The 12,844-nt window shown below is 33.8% G+C and overlaps 1 protein-coding gene across 1 annotated transcript in view; it reads left to right on the top strand.

Moving 5' to 3' along the window:
• ITPR2 (inositol 1,4,5-trisphosphate receptor type 2) overlaps positions 1 to 12,844 on the top strand; it is a 469,109-nt gene that overhangs the window by 378,503 nt on the left and 77,762 nt on the right. The window contains exons 49-50 of the mRNA XM_055318489.1: positions 2,108 to 2,283; positions 10,869 to 11,033. Of these exons, the coding sequence (XP_055174464.1) occupies positions 2,108 to 2,283; positions 10,869 to 11,033 (341 nt within the window). The remainder of the gene's footprint in view (positions 1 to 2,107; positions 2,284 to 10,868; positions 11,034 to 12,844) is intronic.

Below are 12,844 nucleotides of genomic sequence, written 5' to 3'. Positions count from 1 at the left end.
GAATTTATAACTGGAGGTTTAAATATTTACTCAAAATGAGCTCACAGATTATGTTTTTGTTTATTCATTTGATCTGTAGTATTTACTTGTTGCTACATGCCACATACAATAGGTGCAGAGATGATCCTCACTCTTAACAAAGTTTACATTGTGATGGCATCCAAATAAGTATGAGAGAAAGTCGACGGTCTTATTCTCTCCATGGCTCTTTGAGATCTGTGAAGTCAGGGCAGTTGGTGGTCAGGCTATGTTTTGGTAGACACAAAGTGCTTGTAAACCAACATTGTAATAAACATGAGTTGGGGGATCCCTGGGTGGCGCAGCGGTTTGGCTCCTGCCTTTGGCCCAGGGCGCGATCCTGGAGACCCGGGATTGAATCCCACGTCGGGCTCCCGGTGCATGGAGCCTGCTTCTCCCTCTGCCTGTGTCTCTGCCTCTCTCTCTCTCTGTGTGTGTGTGACTATCATAAATAAATAAACATTTAAAAAAAAACATGAGTTGGGTACCCATTTTGTTAGCATTGTCAGAGGATGGGAATTAAGGTAATTTCTAGAGAAATGTATTCCTTTTCTTTCTCCATCCCCAAAGTCATCAGGGCATAAATTTGGTGAGCAAGTGGGGTCCTGGGTGGCTCAGTTGCTTAAGAATCTGACTTCAGCTCAGGTCACGATCTCAAGGTCCTGAGACGGAGCCCCACATCAGCTCCCCACTCAGTGGGAAATCTGCTTGTCCCTCTCCCTCTGCCCCTCCTCACCTTGCCATGCTCCCTCTCTCTCTCCCTCTTTCTCTCACAAATGAATAAATGAATAAATATATAAATAAATGAATAAACTTGGTAAAGGAGTTAGATCAGATCTCTCCCCAATGGTCTTTCATCACTTTGCTTGAGACAACATAAGAACAAACATTGCAAAAATAAACATATCTAAGCTAATGCTCTTTGCTACCTGACTTGTTTTGTTTTGTTTTTTAATGTCTGACAGGCTCTTCCTACCTACTTTTGATCTATTAGCACTCACTATGAACTAAAGGCTTACACAGAATTCGATAAAGGAATTCAGATAATCCCAGGATTTCAATGATAATACAGAAATGCTACACACCAAAGCACTTGTGGTAGTTTGCATGCAGAAGTGAATTTTATAAATAATAAAAACTGGCCAAAAGAAATAACTAGTGAAAAATCTCCATTTTGTTGTTTCCCCTGTGACTTCATTAGCCAATAGGCATGTGTTTGAGGTCCTATAGCTGATATAATCAGCCCAAGAATGTTGCCCCTTACTTTACTTCTGCAAATACAGCCCCACATGACCTTCAACCAGGGATTCCTTGAATCTACATAGTCAGTGTAAACATCAATGAATTTTTGTAAAAAAGGAGATATATTTTTAAACTTCTTTTGGGCAATTTCTGCAGAAATTTTGATGTAATGGGGTTCATTTTTTAAGTATTTGGAACCTTTGTTTTCTGATGATTTTTGTTTTGCTTTGTGATGATTTAAAAGCTCAACATTTTTTTTTAGGACTTGAGTTGGCTTTCCAATACAGACACTCATACATATACACATACATCATATACATTTATACACATGTATGTTTTAACAGGAAAAGCTTGTGTCTGTTTTATTAAAGACTGGGTATTTCACATTCTGAATTCTTTAGAATAATCTGTGATATAGAAACTTCATAACAATAGAACAAGACAAGGTATGAATTCAGTGACAAAATCCTTGGTTTCCCATGATTTAACTCTATGTTTAACAGTCATTAACCATAAATTTTGAATTAAAGTTCCCAGTTGAGATACATCTAGCGGAAGTATTTAACATATAACTCTCATAGGAGAGAGAGATGAACAGTTCTGAGTTAATGGAAGCTACATGAACTAGTGAGTATTTAAACACCCTGAAAATAATCACAAACTTTCTGGAAATGTAATAATGAGTAATGTGTTCAGAGACATTTCCTCTAAATATACAGTGTGTAGAGTGGGTTGTTATGAAATTCAGTGTCTTGGGCTTGACTTGCTATATAAAGTAGAGTGGCAAATATTTTAACATTTTCTAGCTTTGTTCTAGGTAAAAATAAACATCTTCCACATTTTACAGGTACACTTTCTCCATTGTTCTCAGTCCTTCTTTGGATAGCAGTTGCAATCTGCACATCTATGCTGTTTTTCTTCTCCAAGCCTGTGGGTATTCGGCCATTTCTTGTGTCAATAATGCTCAGATCGATATATACAATAGGTCTTGGGCCTACGTTAATACTTCTTGGTGCAGCTAATGTAAGTATTTTATTTAGCTTTGTCCTTTTGTAAATTAAGTGACAGTGTACTAAGTGTAAAAATGTAGCTATATATTTTAATTCATGTATACATAGTAAATTCTCATTTATTGTGAACTCCAATTAACAAGAGTTTAATTTGTACATTTGTAATTTCAGAGAAAGAAAAAAATGACAAGCAAAAATTTCATATATTTAAGAAGGTCTGAGGCATGACCCAGTTCTGAATCAATTTAATCCAGTTCAGTTTTAATGCTTTCTGTATCCTATACCCAAAGTTACTGACAGAAATGATTCTAAGCCACTGCTCATATCCTAACGTGACTTCTAAATCACCCAAGAAAGACTAAATTATAGTCGGTAGAGTTTTAGAAGTGAGTACTTTTTATAAAATGACCAAAGAAAAAAGGATTGCTAGATGGGAAAATATGAAATTTGGCTCTTTTTATGTCATCCAAACCCACAAATTTGTGAAGGCATAGATGAGATTAATATTTTTTCACTAAATTTTAAAGTATTAGAACAAAGGAGCATATTTCAAAACCTCAGTTAAGTAAGTTGAGAATAAGTAAGCCTGAGCACTATTACAAATAGCAATAATTGACCCAAGAGATAAAATTTTAAAGAGACCAGACAACTTTCTGCATGACATATCCATAGGGGATAATAAGAGAAGGGTAAATCATCAGGTTAATGAAAGAAAAAATATCCAGGTAAACAAATAAATATTGCTAATATGTCTACTGAATGCCTAAAGCACTATCTATATCTTTATAGGGTTTCTAACATAGTGTCCTATATTCTGGTATCTGCATATATACTTTATCTCCCCTACTATATTATACAACCCTTAAGGATAATGATTGATCATCCAATGTCTTAGAATATCATTGACCCAACAAATATTCTTAAATAAATTAGCCTAATGAGTGAGTGAATGAATGAGTGAAAAATTATCTTTGTATTCTTTGTATTATCTTTGTATTTACAAGTGCTATGTATGTGAGATACGTGGCAAGTATTTATTAAAAATGAATAAATGAAATAACCAGTCAAACTTTTGAGAATTGTAACGCTGAACTAGGATGACCAAGTCTGTGTTTCTGACCACTATTATATTATACTTCTTTGAAAATTCAACATGATGTATATGATAGCTCTTAGTGGACTAGAACTTTCAGACAATCAAATTACCGGTTATTCCTCAATCACTGTTAAAAAAAGGGAAGTGTACTATACATGCAAAGAGGTCTATCAGTAAAGAATTCTATCAAGTACCAAACATAGGATTCCTAAGTTTCTTGAGGGCAGAGGTTGTCACATTCATAGATATAATCCTGCCATCTTCACTCCCAACTTCATTTTTCTCCCACTTAATACTAGCACTTAAACATTCAAAAATCCTTTACACGAACCAAACTTGTACTTTGAATGTTTTGGAAACCAAGCTAATTGAGGAATCATCATGTATTTATCTAAATTTTTCTAGCCCTATTAGAAAACTTGAGTTTGGTAAATCCAGCTTATTATTAAAAAATACATTAAATATTGAGCCAAATTATTGGAAGAAGCAAATAATATTCATAAACTGGCAGCTGGTCCTCAATAAGACATTAATTCCAGAGAGAGAATCCAAGTTTGATAAGTTGAAATAATAGCTAGATAGAGTTGGGCCAGAAATAACAAGTATTTATTCAGCTTCTGTTATCTGATAGACATTGAAAATACCAAGAAGTAGAGGATGTGGTTTTTGCCATACAGAAGCTTCAAAAATATATAAAGAGATAAGGAAAAACATTTTAATGTCTGTTGGGGAAGCCAAAAACATTTGGAGTTATTTCTCTTTAACCCCCTTAGGGGACAGAATAAAAAATAATCTCTGCCTGGTTTGGTGAGAATAGTTCCACCATAGGAAATAATAATTCATGTAAGAAGCAAGTTTTATACTTTAATTCCTTCATGAGAAGAAATATACATGGAAATATATCTTTCTTATTAACTGTATGAATCTGTGGGTACTCTCATATCTCTCAAAGCATAAAAAATCCATTTGCACAGCCCCCAAATGATACATTAAGATTTGCCAGTTCAGGACATTTTGACAAAGAAAATAATCAACTTTAAATTGGAACGAACAAATTGGATAGAATAGTTGTGTTTTGATAATATAGGAAATTCATAGTATTATCTATAGTTTTGATATTGTCCAGATTAATAAAATGTTTTAGCAAATAATTATTTACCTTCACTTTTGATATGATGAGCTTATTACAAAACTCTCCATAAATTACCATTTCCCAGGGGCAGGAAAAAATTAAATGAAAACATAAATCAGTTACTTTTGGTAACCTAGGATTTAATATATTTATTAATTTATACTTAAAAGTTTGCACTGTATGGCAGGCAAAACTATAGGTGCTGAAATTATGGGTATCAGAAGCAGGAAAACAAATGAAAATAGCTACCTGATAGTTAAGCTTTAATGAGAATCAGAATTCTAGACCATTAGCAAATCAGGAAAATAGCTACCTGATAGTTAAGCTTTAATGAGAATCAGAATTCTAGACCATTAGCAAATCGAGCCTCTGCATTTCATTTTTCTCATCAGTGAAATGAAGATGTTAAAACCTAGTCTGCACTCACCAGTTCTTGAGAAGATTAGTGTGAAGGTTTAGAGCAGAGCAATAATAGTGATGATATAAAAAAAAATAGTGATGATATAATAGCAACAAAGGCTACCATTTATTAAGCTCCTAATATGTGAAGTACAATTTAATTGTGAAACATTGGCATCACGATCATAAAAGTATTTGTATTTTGGTTACAGAGAGTTATTTGTTTCTGGACTCCATGTCTTTCACAGTGTCATGCAAATGTAGAAAGTTGCTTTTCTGAAAAAGGAATCAAGTGGAAGGAAAGAAACCTCAATCCATGTTCTGAGCATTTAGTATTATCACTTTCTGTTTATTACTTCATTTTTATAATTTTTACTTGTTTCTAAAAATCAATTTTGTTTAGATTGCAACTAATATCTCTGTCTTGTCACAAAAATTATGTTAATCTTTGAGATGTTTCGAAAAAATTCAGATGTTTTTCTCTGTTGTAAGCATATCCTATAACGCAGTACAGTTTTCTTCTCACTGCCTACATTGCAATGGATATTAACATATTATTTTGGCAAATATAAACACACATTTCATAAATTTTAGATCACCTAATAGTTTTATACCACTAATAATGAGGATATTCCCAGTCATGTGGACCTTATATAATGTTTAACAATTCCATTAATTTTTATTGTTTAGATTTTTAGATATTTTTCATAATAAATAATTCAGTAAACACCTGCAGAAGATCTTTTAATATCTTCTAAACACTTCTTATGTACAGTGTTTTTCTCTTTTGTAGTCATGCCTGGAAGTGTGTAATTTATTTAATGGCATTTGTAAATTATTTGCCTTTCTTACTATTATTTGTAATGTGGAAATGTTTCCTTACCCTGAAACTTCTTGCCATTTTGCAAGGACAAGAAGCCAGTGGAGTTTAGCAGATAGCTGTCTATTAGCAATAAGCCACAGTGTTAACATTTAATAGTGTCATGCCCTTAGTTACTTGCCTGCAGATAGTTTCCTGGGAGGGCTCATGTTACTGCTAATCTATAAGGTTGAGCCCCACCATATGTTCACATCACATACACAAATTCAATTATACATCTTGAGACAAAACATTCATATTCTCTCTCTCTTTCCCCCTCTCTCTTTGTTTTTCTCTCTCTCTCCCTCTCCCTTTCCTTCTCTCTCTCTTTCTGTCTCACACACACACACACTTCCTATTTTTCATATAATATGTTCACTGAATGCACCTAACTAATTCTAATATTCAGTTGTAGTAGCAGGAAACTGCTTTAGTGCTGGGGGAAACTAGAAATGTTGAATTTATTAAAGAAAAATTCAGTTTACACCACCCTTGTTTATTACGCTATTCTGTTGGCAATTTAAAAGATTTCCAGTGTAATGTTGACCTGAAAATTTTGTCTTATGCTGTGACCATAGAACTTTATCCTGCCTAAGATGTAATTCTACTGAAATGGAGATTTTTTTAATCAAATCACGTTGATTTTAGTACGGTTGATATCTATGGCAATGCAGTAATATAGTTAACATGTAGTTCAATAAATTCAGTTTTCCTTTTTGGTAAATACTAGACAGTATTTTTTTTTTGGCTACAATTATTTCTGGAAAATAAGTCATGTTTTCCCATAGACACAATGTAAGATGGGGATGGAATTCCTGATCAGGGACATAGAACCAAATAAGACAAAAAAGATAATAAAAAGGCAGCTATAAATTGCTGTGATCACATAAAATGGTAAAATTTAAAAGACAGCCTATGGAATTCTAGATCTTTGATTCATATTAAAGGTTATTCATTTCTAGGCATTTCGTTTTAGAAATGAGTATACAAAATCCTATAGAGACAAGGAGGATTAACCAAAGCAGTCGGTAGCAGAGCCAAGACTCGAACCTGAATAACCCAACTTCTACTCAGTCGGTAGCAGAGCCAAGACTCGAACCTGAATAACCCAACTTCTACTCCAGTGTCTTTCCATTATATTGCATTGTTAAAACTCCTGCAAAGACATATCAATGAATTATGAAATATATATGAAACCAATACTGTACAATTAATTTACCTAATTAAAATTAATGAACTTGATTCACTCTATATTAATTTTAAAATTAACATTAATTTTACTTTTGTTTTTAGAAGATCTACTGGTAAATCGTCTTTTTAAAAGACTTCTGGAGGGGAGGTGGGCAGGGAGATGAGCTAAATGGATGATGGGCATTAAGGAGGGCACTTTGTGATGAGACCTGTGTGTTATATATAAGTGATGGATCGTTAAATTCCATTCCTAAAACTCATATTGCAGTATGTGTTAACTTACTAAAATTTGAATAAAAACGAAATATAAAAAAATTAAATACATAAATAAAAGACTGCACAAAAAGCTTACATTGATGCTGTACCCCACTCTTCTCCCCATCACCACACAATTCACCCCATCCTCAACAAAACATATATGAAAGGCAATTTTGAAGAATAGATGGAAAAAGATAAACGTATTGCAGGACAGTTATGGTCATTTGTATTGCTATTTGTGTGCTGATTCAAAAGTCTTTCAACACCAGATCAGAAGAGGCTCATCTTTTAACCACCTTGCCCAGTTCCCACGCCCTCCATTTTTCATTGCCCACATAGACCCTTGCCATAAAAACAAAGATTGCCTACATAATGGCATTGACAAATGAAGGACTTGTTAGACAACATCAAGTAAGTCATGGCATGAAAAGGGAGAATAAGTTTGTGTAATTTCTTCATTCCTATAAATATCCCTAGCTTTCACAGAAGTGTTCTATAAAAACAATTTATACATTTCAAGGTCACAGTGCAGGATAAAACAGTGTTTTCACTTCTTTCCTACCCAAATCATGTATTCTCTCATTTTGTTCTTGGTATTAACACTTCAAAACAAAAAGACAGTTTCCTTGTTTCTGATTTCTACAGGAATATGTGGGTGTCAATGCCCAATATCAACTCCATTCTAGTTTGAGACTTAGTCAAGAGAACAGGGACGTGTCCATCAACACCAAGCTGTAGATCAAGGCTCAAAGAAAATAAAACTCAATCTGGACACAGAGAAAGCACACCTTTATTTTTCATGCAAAAATGGAAGAGGACCTTTTAGTTAGAAATGTGTCCTTTTGTATTATTTGGAAACTGAAATGTATTGCTCTTTTTGAGAACTTGAACTCAATGTATTACTTTTCCTGAATATGTGGGACTTCGAATTTTCCTGCATGATATTATTATGTTTGTCATTTGAGTTTCTTTTTTTTAAAAGATTTTGTTTATTTATTTGAGAGAAAGAGTGAATGAGAAAGAAAGTGCACAAAAGCAAGGAGAGAGGGAGAAGCAGACTCCCTACAGAGCAGGGAGCCCTGTGCTGGGCTCCATCCCAGGACCCCGGGATCATGATCTGAGCCAAAGGCAGCCACCTAACTGACTGAGCCACCCACCGGCCCAGCTGCACAATTTTTTTATGATTCATTTTAGAGAAATGGAGATCAGGAAGCAACATAGAAACAATTTGTCTTGAACATATCATCCATCCTTCTGAAAAAGTGATAATTCTAATTTTTAATTTTATTTTTTGTAGAACTACTTATTTTGACTTCATACTGATGAGCTATTGTGAGTGAATCAAGGCCGATAACTTGAATTTAAATAGTTACTCAAAATAATTTAAAGAGTAAAATGCTGAATATTGCTTCACCTAGACATTCTGTATTTCACCATTTTCATGGTTGTTTATACCATTCTTGTCAAATACCACTCTTATCTGAGCACCTGGTCTATATTTCCTGAGTTTTTTTTAAATGATGACTTTTTATAATATTAAATTTACTCTCATATAATAATCATAAGGACATCCATTATACTGTAGCTATGTTTAATAATAACATAAATATGGGGATCCCTGGGTGTCTCTCAGCAGTTTAGTGCCTGCCTTCTGCCAAGGGCCTGATCCTGGAGTCCTGGGATCGAGTCCCACATCAGGCTCTCTGCTTGGAGCTTGCTTCTCCCTCTGCCTGTATCTCTGCCTCTCTCTCTCTCTCTCTCTCTCTCTCTCTCTCTCTCTGTCTCTCATGAATAAATAAAAATCTTAAAAAATAATAATAATAACAAATATGTGATGATGAAACACTAAATAATGAAGTATAACTTTCTGCTTGACATTTTTCAAATTATTCACAAGGCAATGACAGAGTGGAAAACACTGATTACCAAGAAGATCATTAATTAGCATGGGGAAAATTTAGGGAAGTTTGAACCTCTATATTGTTGATTTGGTTTGGTTATCTTAACAACCTGCAATGTTAACCCATTTCTCATTTTATCTTTATGGATTTGAACTTCAGAAATTTGAAGGAAAAGGTTTTTCCAACCTCTCAAATTTCACTTCTGCCCATTATTTAAAATCACTCCATAAGGTAATTTCATATATATATGAAATTACATATATGTAATTTATATATTAAATTATAATATATAATTTAATTATATATTAAAGATATAGGATATATATTTATATAGGAGATATAGGATATATATAGGATATATATTTATATAGGAGATAGGATATATATATATAAATTACATATATGTAATATATATATGATATATATGAAATTTCATATATATATACATATATGTATGAAAATCAAACCAGCACTGTTGCAAAGTGCAACATGTTTTTCCTAAAGTTAGATTTGGACATATAAAAACAAATTTGATGCCATTAGATAACTTGAAGAACTCAGGGAACAATTTAGAAGAACTGAAATTTGAAATCTGTAATTCTTTCCATGATGACTAAGATGCAAAACTGGCTCTTTGGTTTATAAATAATGCAGTGACACTAGAACAAAATATCTGGCACTAAGTTTATGATAACTGTGTTCTTTGGAAATCATTGCAGATCATTGTTATTGCCAAAGAATCACAGTGTACATTTCTATATTCAAAAATCACACCACGAAGGGGAATTTTAAATAGTTTTAATATAAATACATAGCACCAAACATAATAAACATTCCAAAATGTTTATTGAACAATTACCACACATGGAGCTTAGAAAATATGTGCATGCAGGGGCATCCGGGTGGCATAATCAGTTAAGCGCCCAACTCTTGATTTCAGCTCAGGTCATGAGATTGAGCCCCAAGTCAGTCTCCATGCCCAACACAGAGTCTACTTTGGCTTCTCCCTCCCTTTCCCTCTGCCCCTTCTGATCGTGCTCTCTCTCTCTCTCTCAAATAAATAAATTAATCTTTAAAAAAAGAAAACATATGCCTGTATCATATTTATTTTAACCTAATTACGTAAGTATATTTATATTTTTATATATTTAAATGCAAAAAATCACTTTTAATGGCTCACGTGTTTACAATAATCTAATAATACAATAATCTAATAATCAGAGAAGGCCTAGGATAAAAAAAATCAAGGATAGATATTTTCTGAAAAGATACTTTTCTGTTGTTTCCAGTATAATAAAAATATTACATATATTACTTTTAATATGGAAATATGATGAGTAGGATCTAAAGAGTCATTGTACTAAGTACTTCATGTACATTATGAATTCTTTAATCCTCTGAAGAGTTCTATAAAGTCAGAATCCCTTTGCTCCAATTTTTCCAGAGAAGCAATCGAAGCCAGCAGCTGCAAGACCTTGTGCAACAGTAGTGAGAGAGCCAGGGTTTCAATTCAGGTCTACCTCGATTACAAAGCTAGGGCCCTTTATCATCCTCCTCTGTTTTCCTGGAACTGCAAACGATACAACTTTCGGGTATATTAGGTTTAGACACAGATCTGTAAACAATGCTAAAAAGTTACCAAAAGAGAAATGATAAAAGAAAACCACAGACTTTGTGAATAATAGGTTTTATCAATGACTGCTATTTCATGAGTTTGGGGGAATAAATAAGACAGTAAAATCTAATCTTTTCCTCTCTATAGCTTTGTAATAAAATCGTATTTCTGGTGAGTTTTGTGGGAAATCGTGGCACTTTCACCCGAGGCTACCGAGCAGTCATCCTGGATATGGCCTTTCTCTACCACGTGGCATATGTTCTGGTTTGCATGCTGGGCCTCTTTGTCCATGAATTCTTCTATAGCTTCCTGGTGAGTACTTCTCCATGTGGACAATCACTGCTGAAAAAAATAACACAATGCTGCTGCTTCTTGTGCTTCTTCCTTTGAATTTTTTTTTTTAAGCAGGGCCTGACATTTAGGACAAATTTGTTATTTTGAGAATTTCCTAGGAAAATCATGAATTATTATTATTTTTCCTCTGAGAACCCACATAGGTGGTGGAATTCTTTATTTTCTCTCTCAGAAGGCACCAATGACCTGACCTTTGACCCAGGCTTCATATAGCAGCTGCTTTTTGGTTTCAGCCAAGTCCTTACTGCCCCTTATATTCAGAGATTCTCCAACAGAATGTAGGAGAAAAAAATGGAGATAGGTTTTCTTAGCACTGGAATCATTGTGCTTTATTTACAACAAATATTATTGTTTTTTTTAAAAGATTTTATTTATTTATTCATGACAGAGAGAAGCAGAGACATAGACAGAGGGAGAAGCAGGCTCCCCCCAGGGAGCCTGATGCGGGACTCGATCCCAGGATCCTGGGATCATGACCTGAGCTAAAGGCAGATGCTCAACCACTGAGCTACCCAGGTGCCCCAGCAACAAATATTATTGTAACTGTAGAATGTCATTTTAGTAGAATGAGGAGAGCACTGCCAACCTAGCAAAAAGACAATGAGTTGTTTTAAGTCTTAGTTTCAGGTTTAATGTGTCATTGTTAAGCTTACCTACACATGTCTAATTCATTAAGTGAACTTTCACATTTCCTCTAGATTTTTTTTCAGGTTATCAGTTTTACTTCTTACAAATAGACTGTGCTATAAATTAGGAGGGGAAGCAATATAAATACATGATAATGTTTTGAAACCTAAAGCACTACCAGGTTAACATCACGATGCCATAGGAGCAATGTATTTATATCTCCAACCTATGGTTGATGTGCAGTGAGAGCACTACCCAACAAAATAATTCCTGAAACTTAAGTTGAAGATCTAAAAACATGCTGACCCTGTTTGCTTGGCTCACAAGAGACAAATCCATCGCCTGCTGCTTTCCTGTTATCTAGCAAACCCATGTAGGTAGACTGAAAAGGGGCACATTTTCCATTTACTTCTCAAGCACTTGAAATAGCCCCAGGAAGAGTGGATCTGTCCCTTATGCTTTGATACAAAATTATCTTCTAGGTAGGTAAGTTAGATTATTCAATAATCAAAAGTCGAGTTTTTTTCTGTTCTAGGGATCTAAATGAATTCCCTTTCTTCTCTAAGTTACCATAAAAAATCCATTTTTAAAAACATGACTGTGATATATGAAGTCCCATTATACCCAGCACTTTTACCCAACTGTGACATGTAACATCCTTTAATGTTTTTGTGCTCCAAACTTCTCGTCTATGAAATGGATAAGGATAGTAGGATAGACTCATACTATCAAGATTCGTTAAGAGATAATGTGAAAACATGTGAAATGATGTATTAAATCTTGGTGTTTTCCAAGGAAAGGCAATTGACAAAAAAAAAAAGGTGTATTTGAATTATTACATGAGCTATTGATAATAATGTTACTTTTAATTTATGTTACTTAAACTTATTTTCTAGTTGAATGTTCCTCTTGTCTTTTATTGTTCTAATCTTACAATACTGCAATACTGATGCTAATTTGTTTTTACTAGGTTGCTTGGAAAAGGATATTGTCTATTTTGATGTTTAGAGTACTAGGAGGAAATTATAATGGACATAATGCCAAAATGGCATTTAAGCATATTTTTAAAATATATTTTATATCTAAGAAAATACATGAATATGCATTTCTAGTTCTATCCACAAATATCAGTCATTTATGCA

The sequence above is a fragment of the Nyctereutes procyonoides genome, unplaced genomic scaffold (genome assembly GCF_905146905.1).
Source record: "Nyctereutes procyonoides isolate TBG_1078 unplaced genomic scaffold, NYPRO_anot_genome, whole genome shotgun sequence".
In the NCBI taxonomy this organism is placed as follows: domain Eukaryota; kingdom Metazoa; phylum Chordata; class Mammalia; order Carnivora; family Canidae; genus Nyctereutes; species Nyctereutes procyonoides.
Note: the sequence above shows the minus strand (reverse complement) of the source record. Positions and strands in the feature narration are given on the sequence as shown.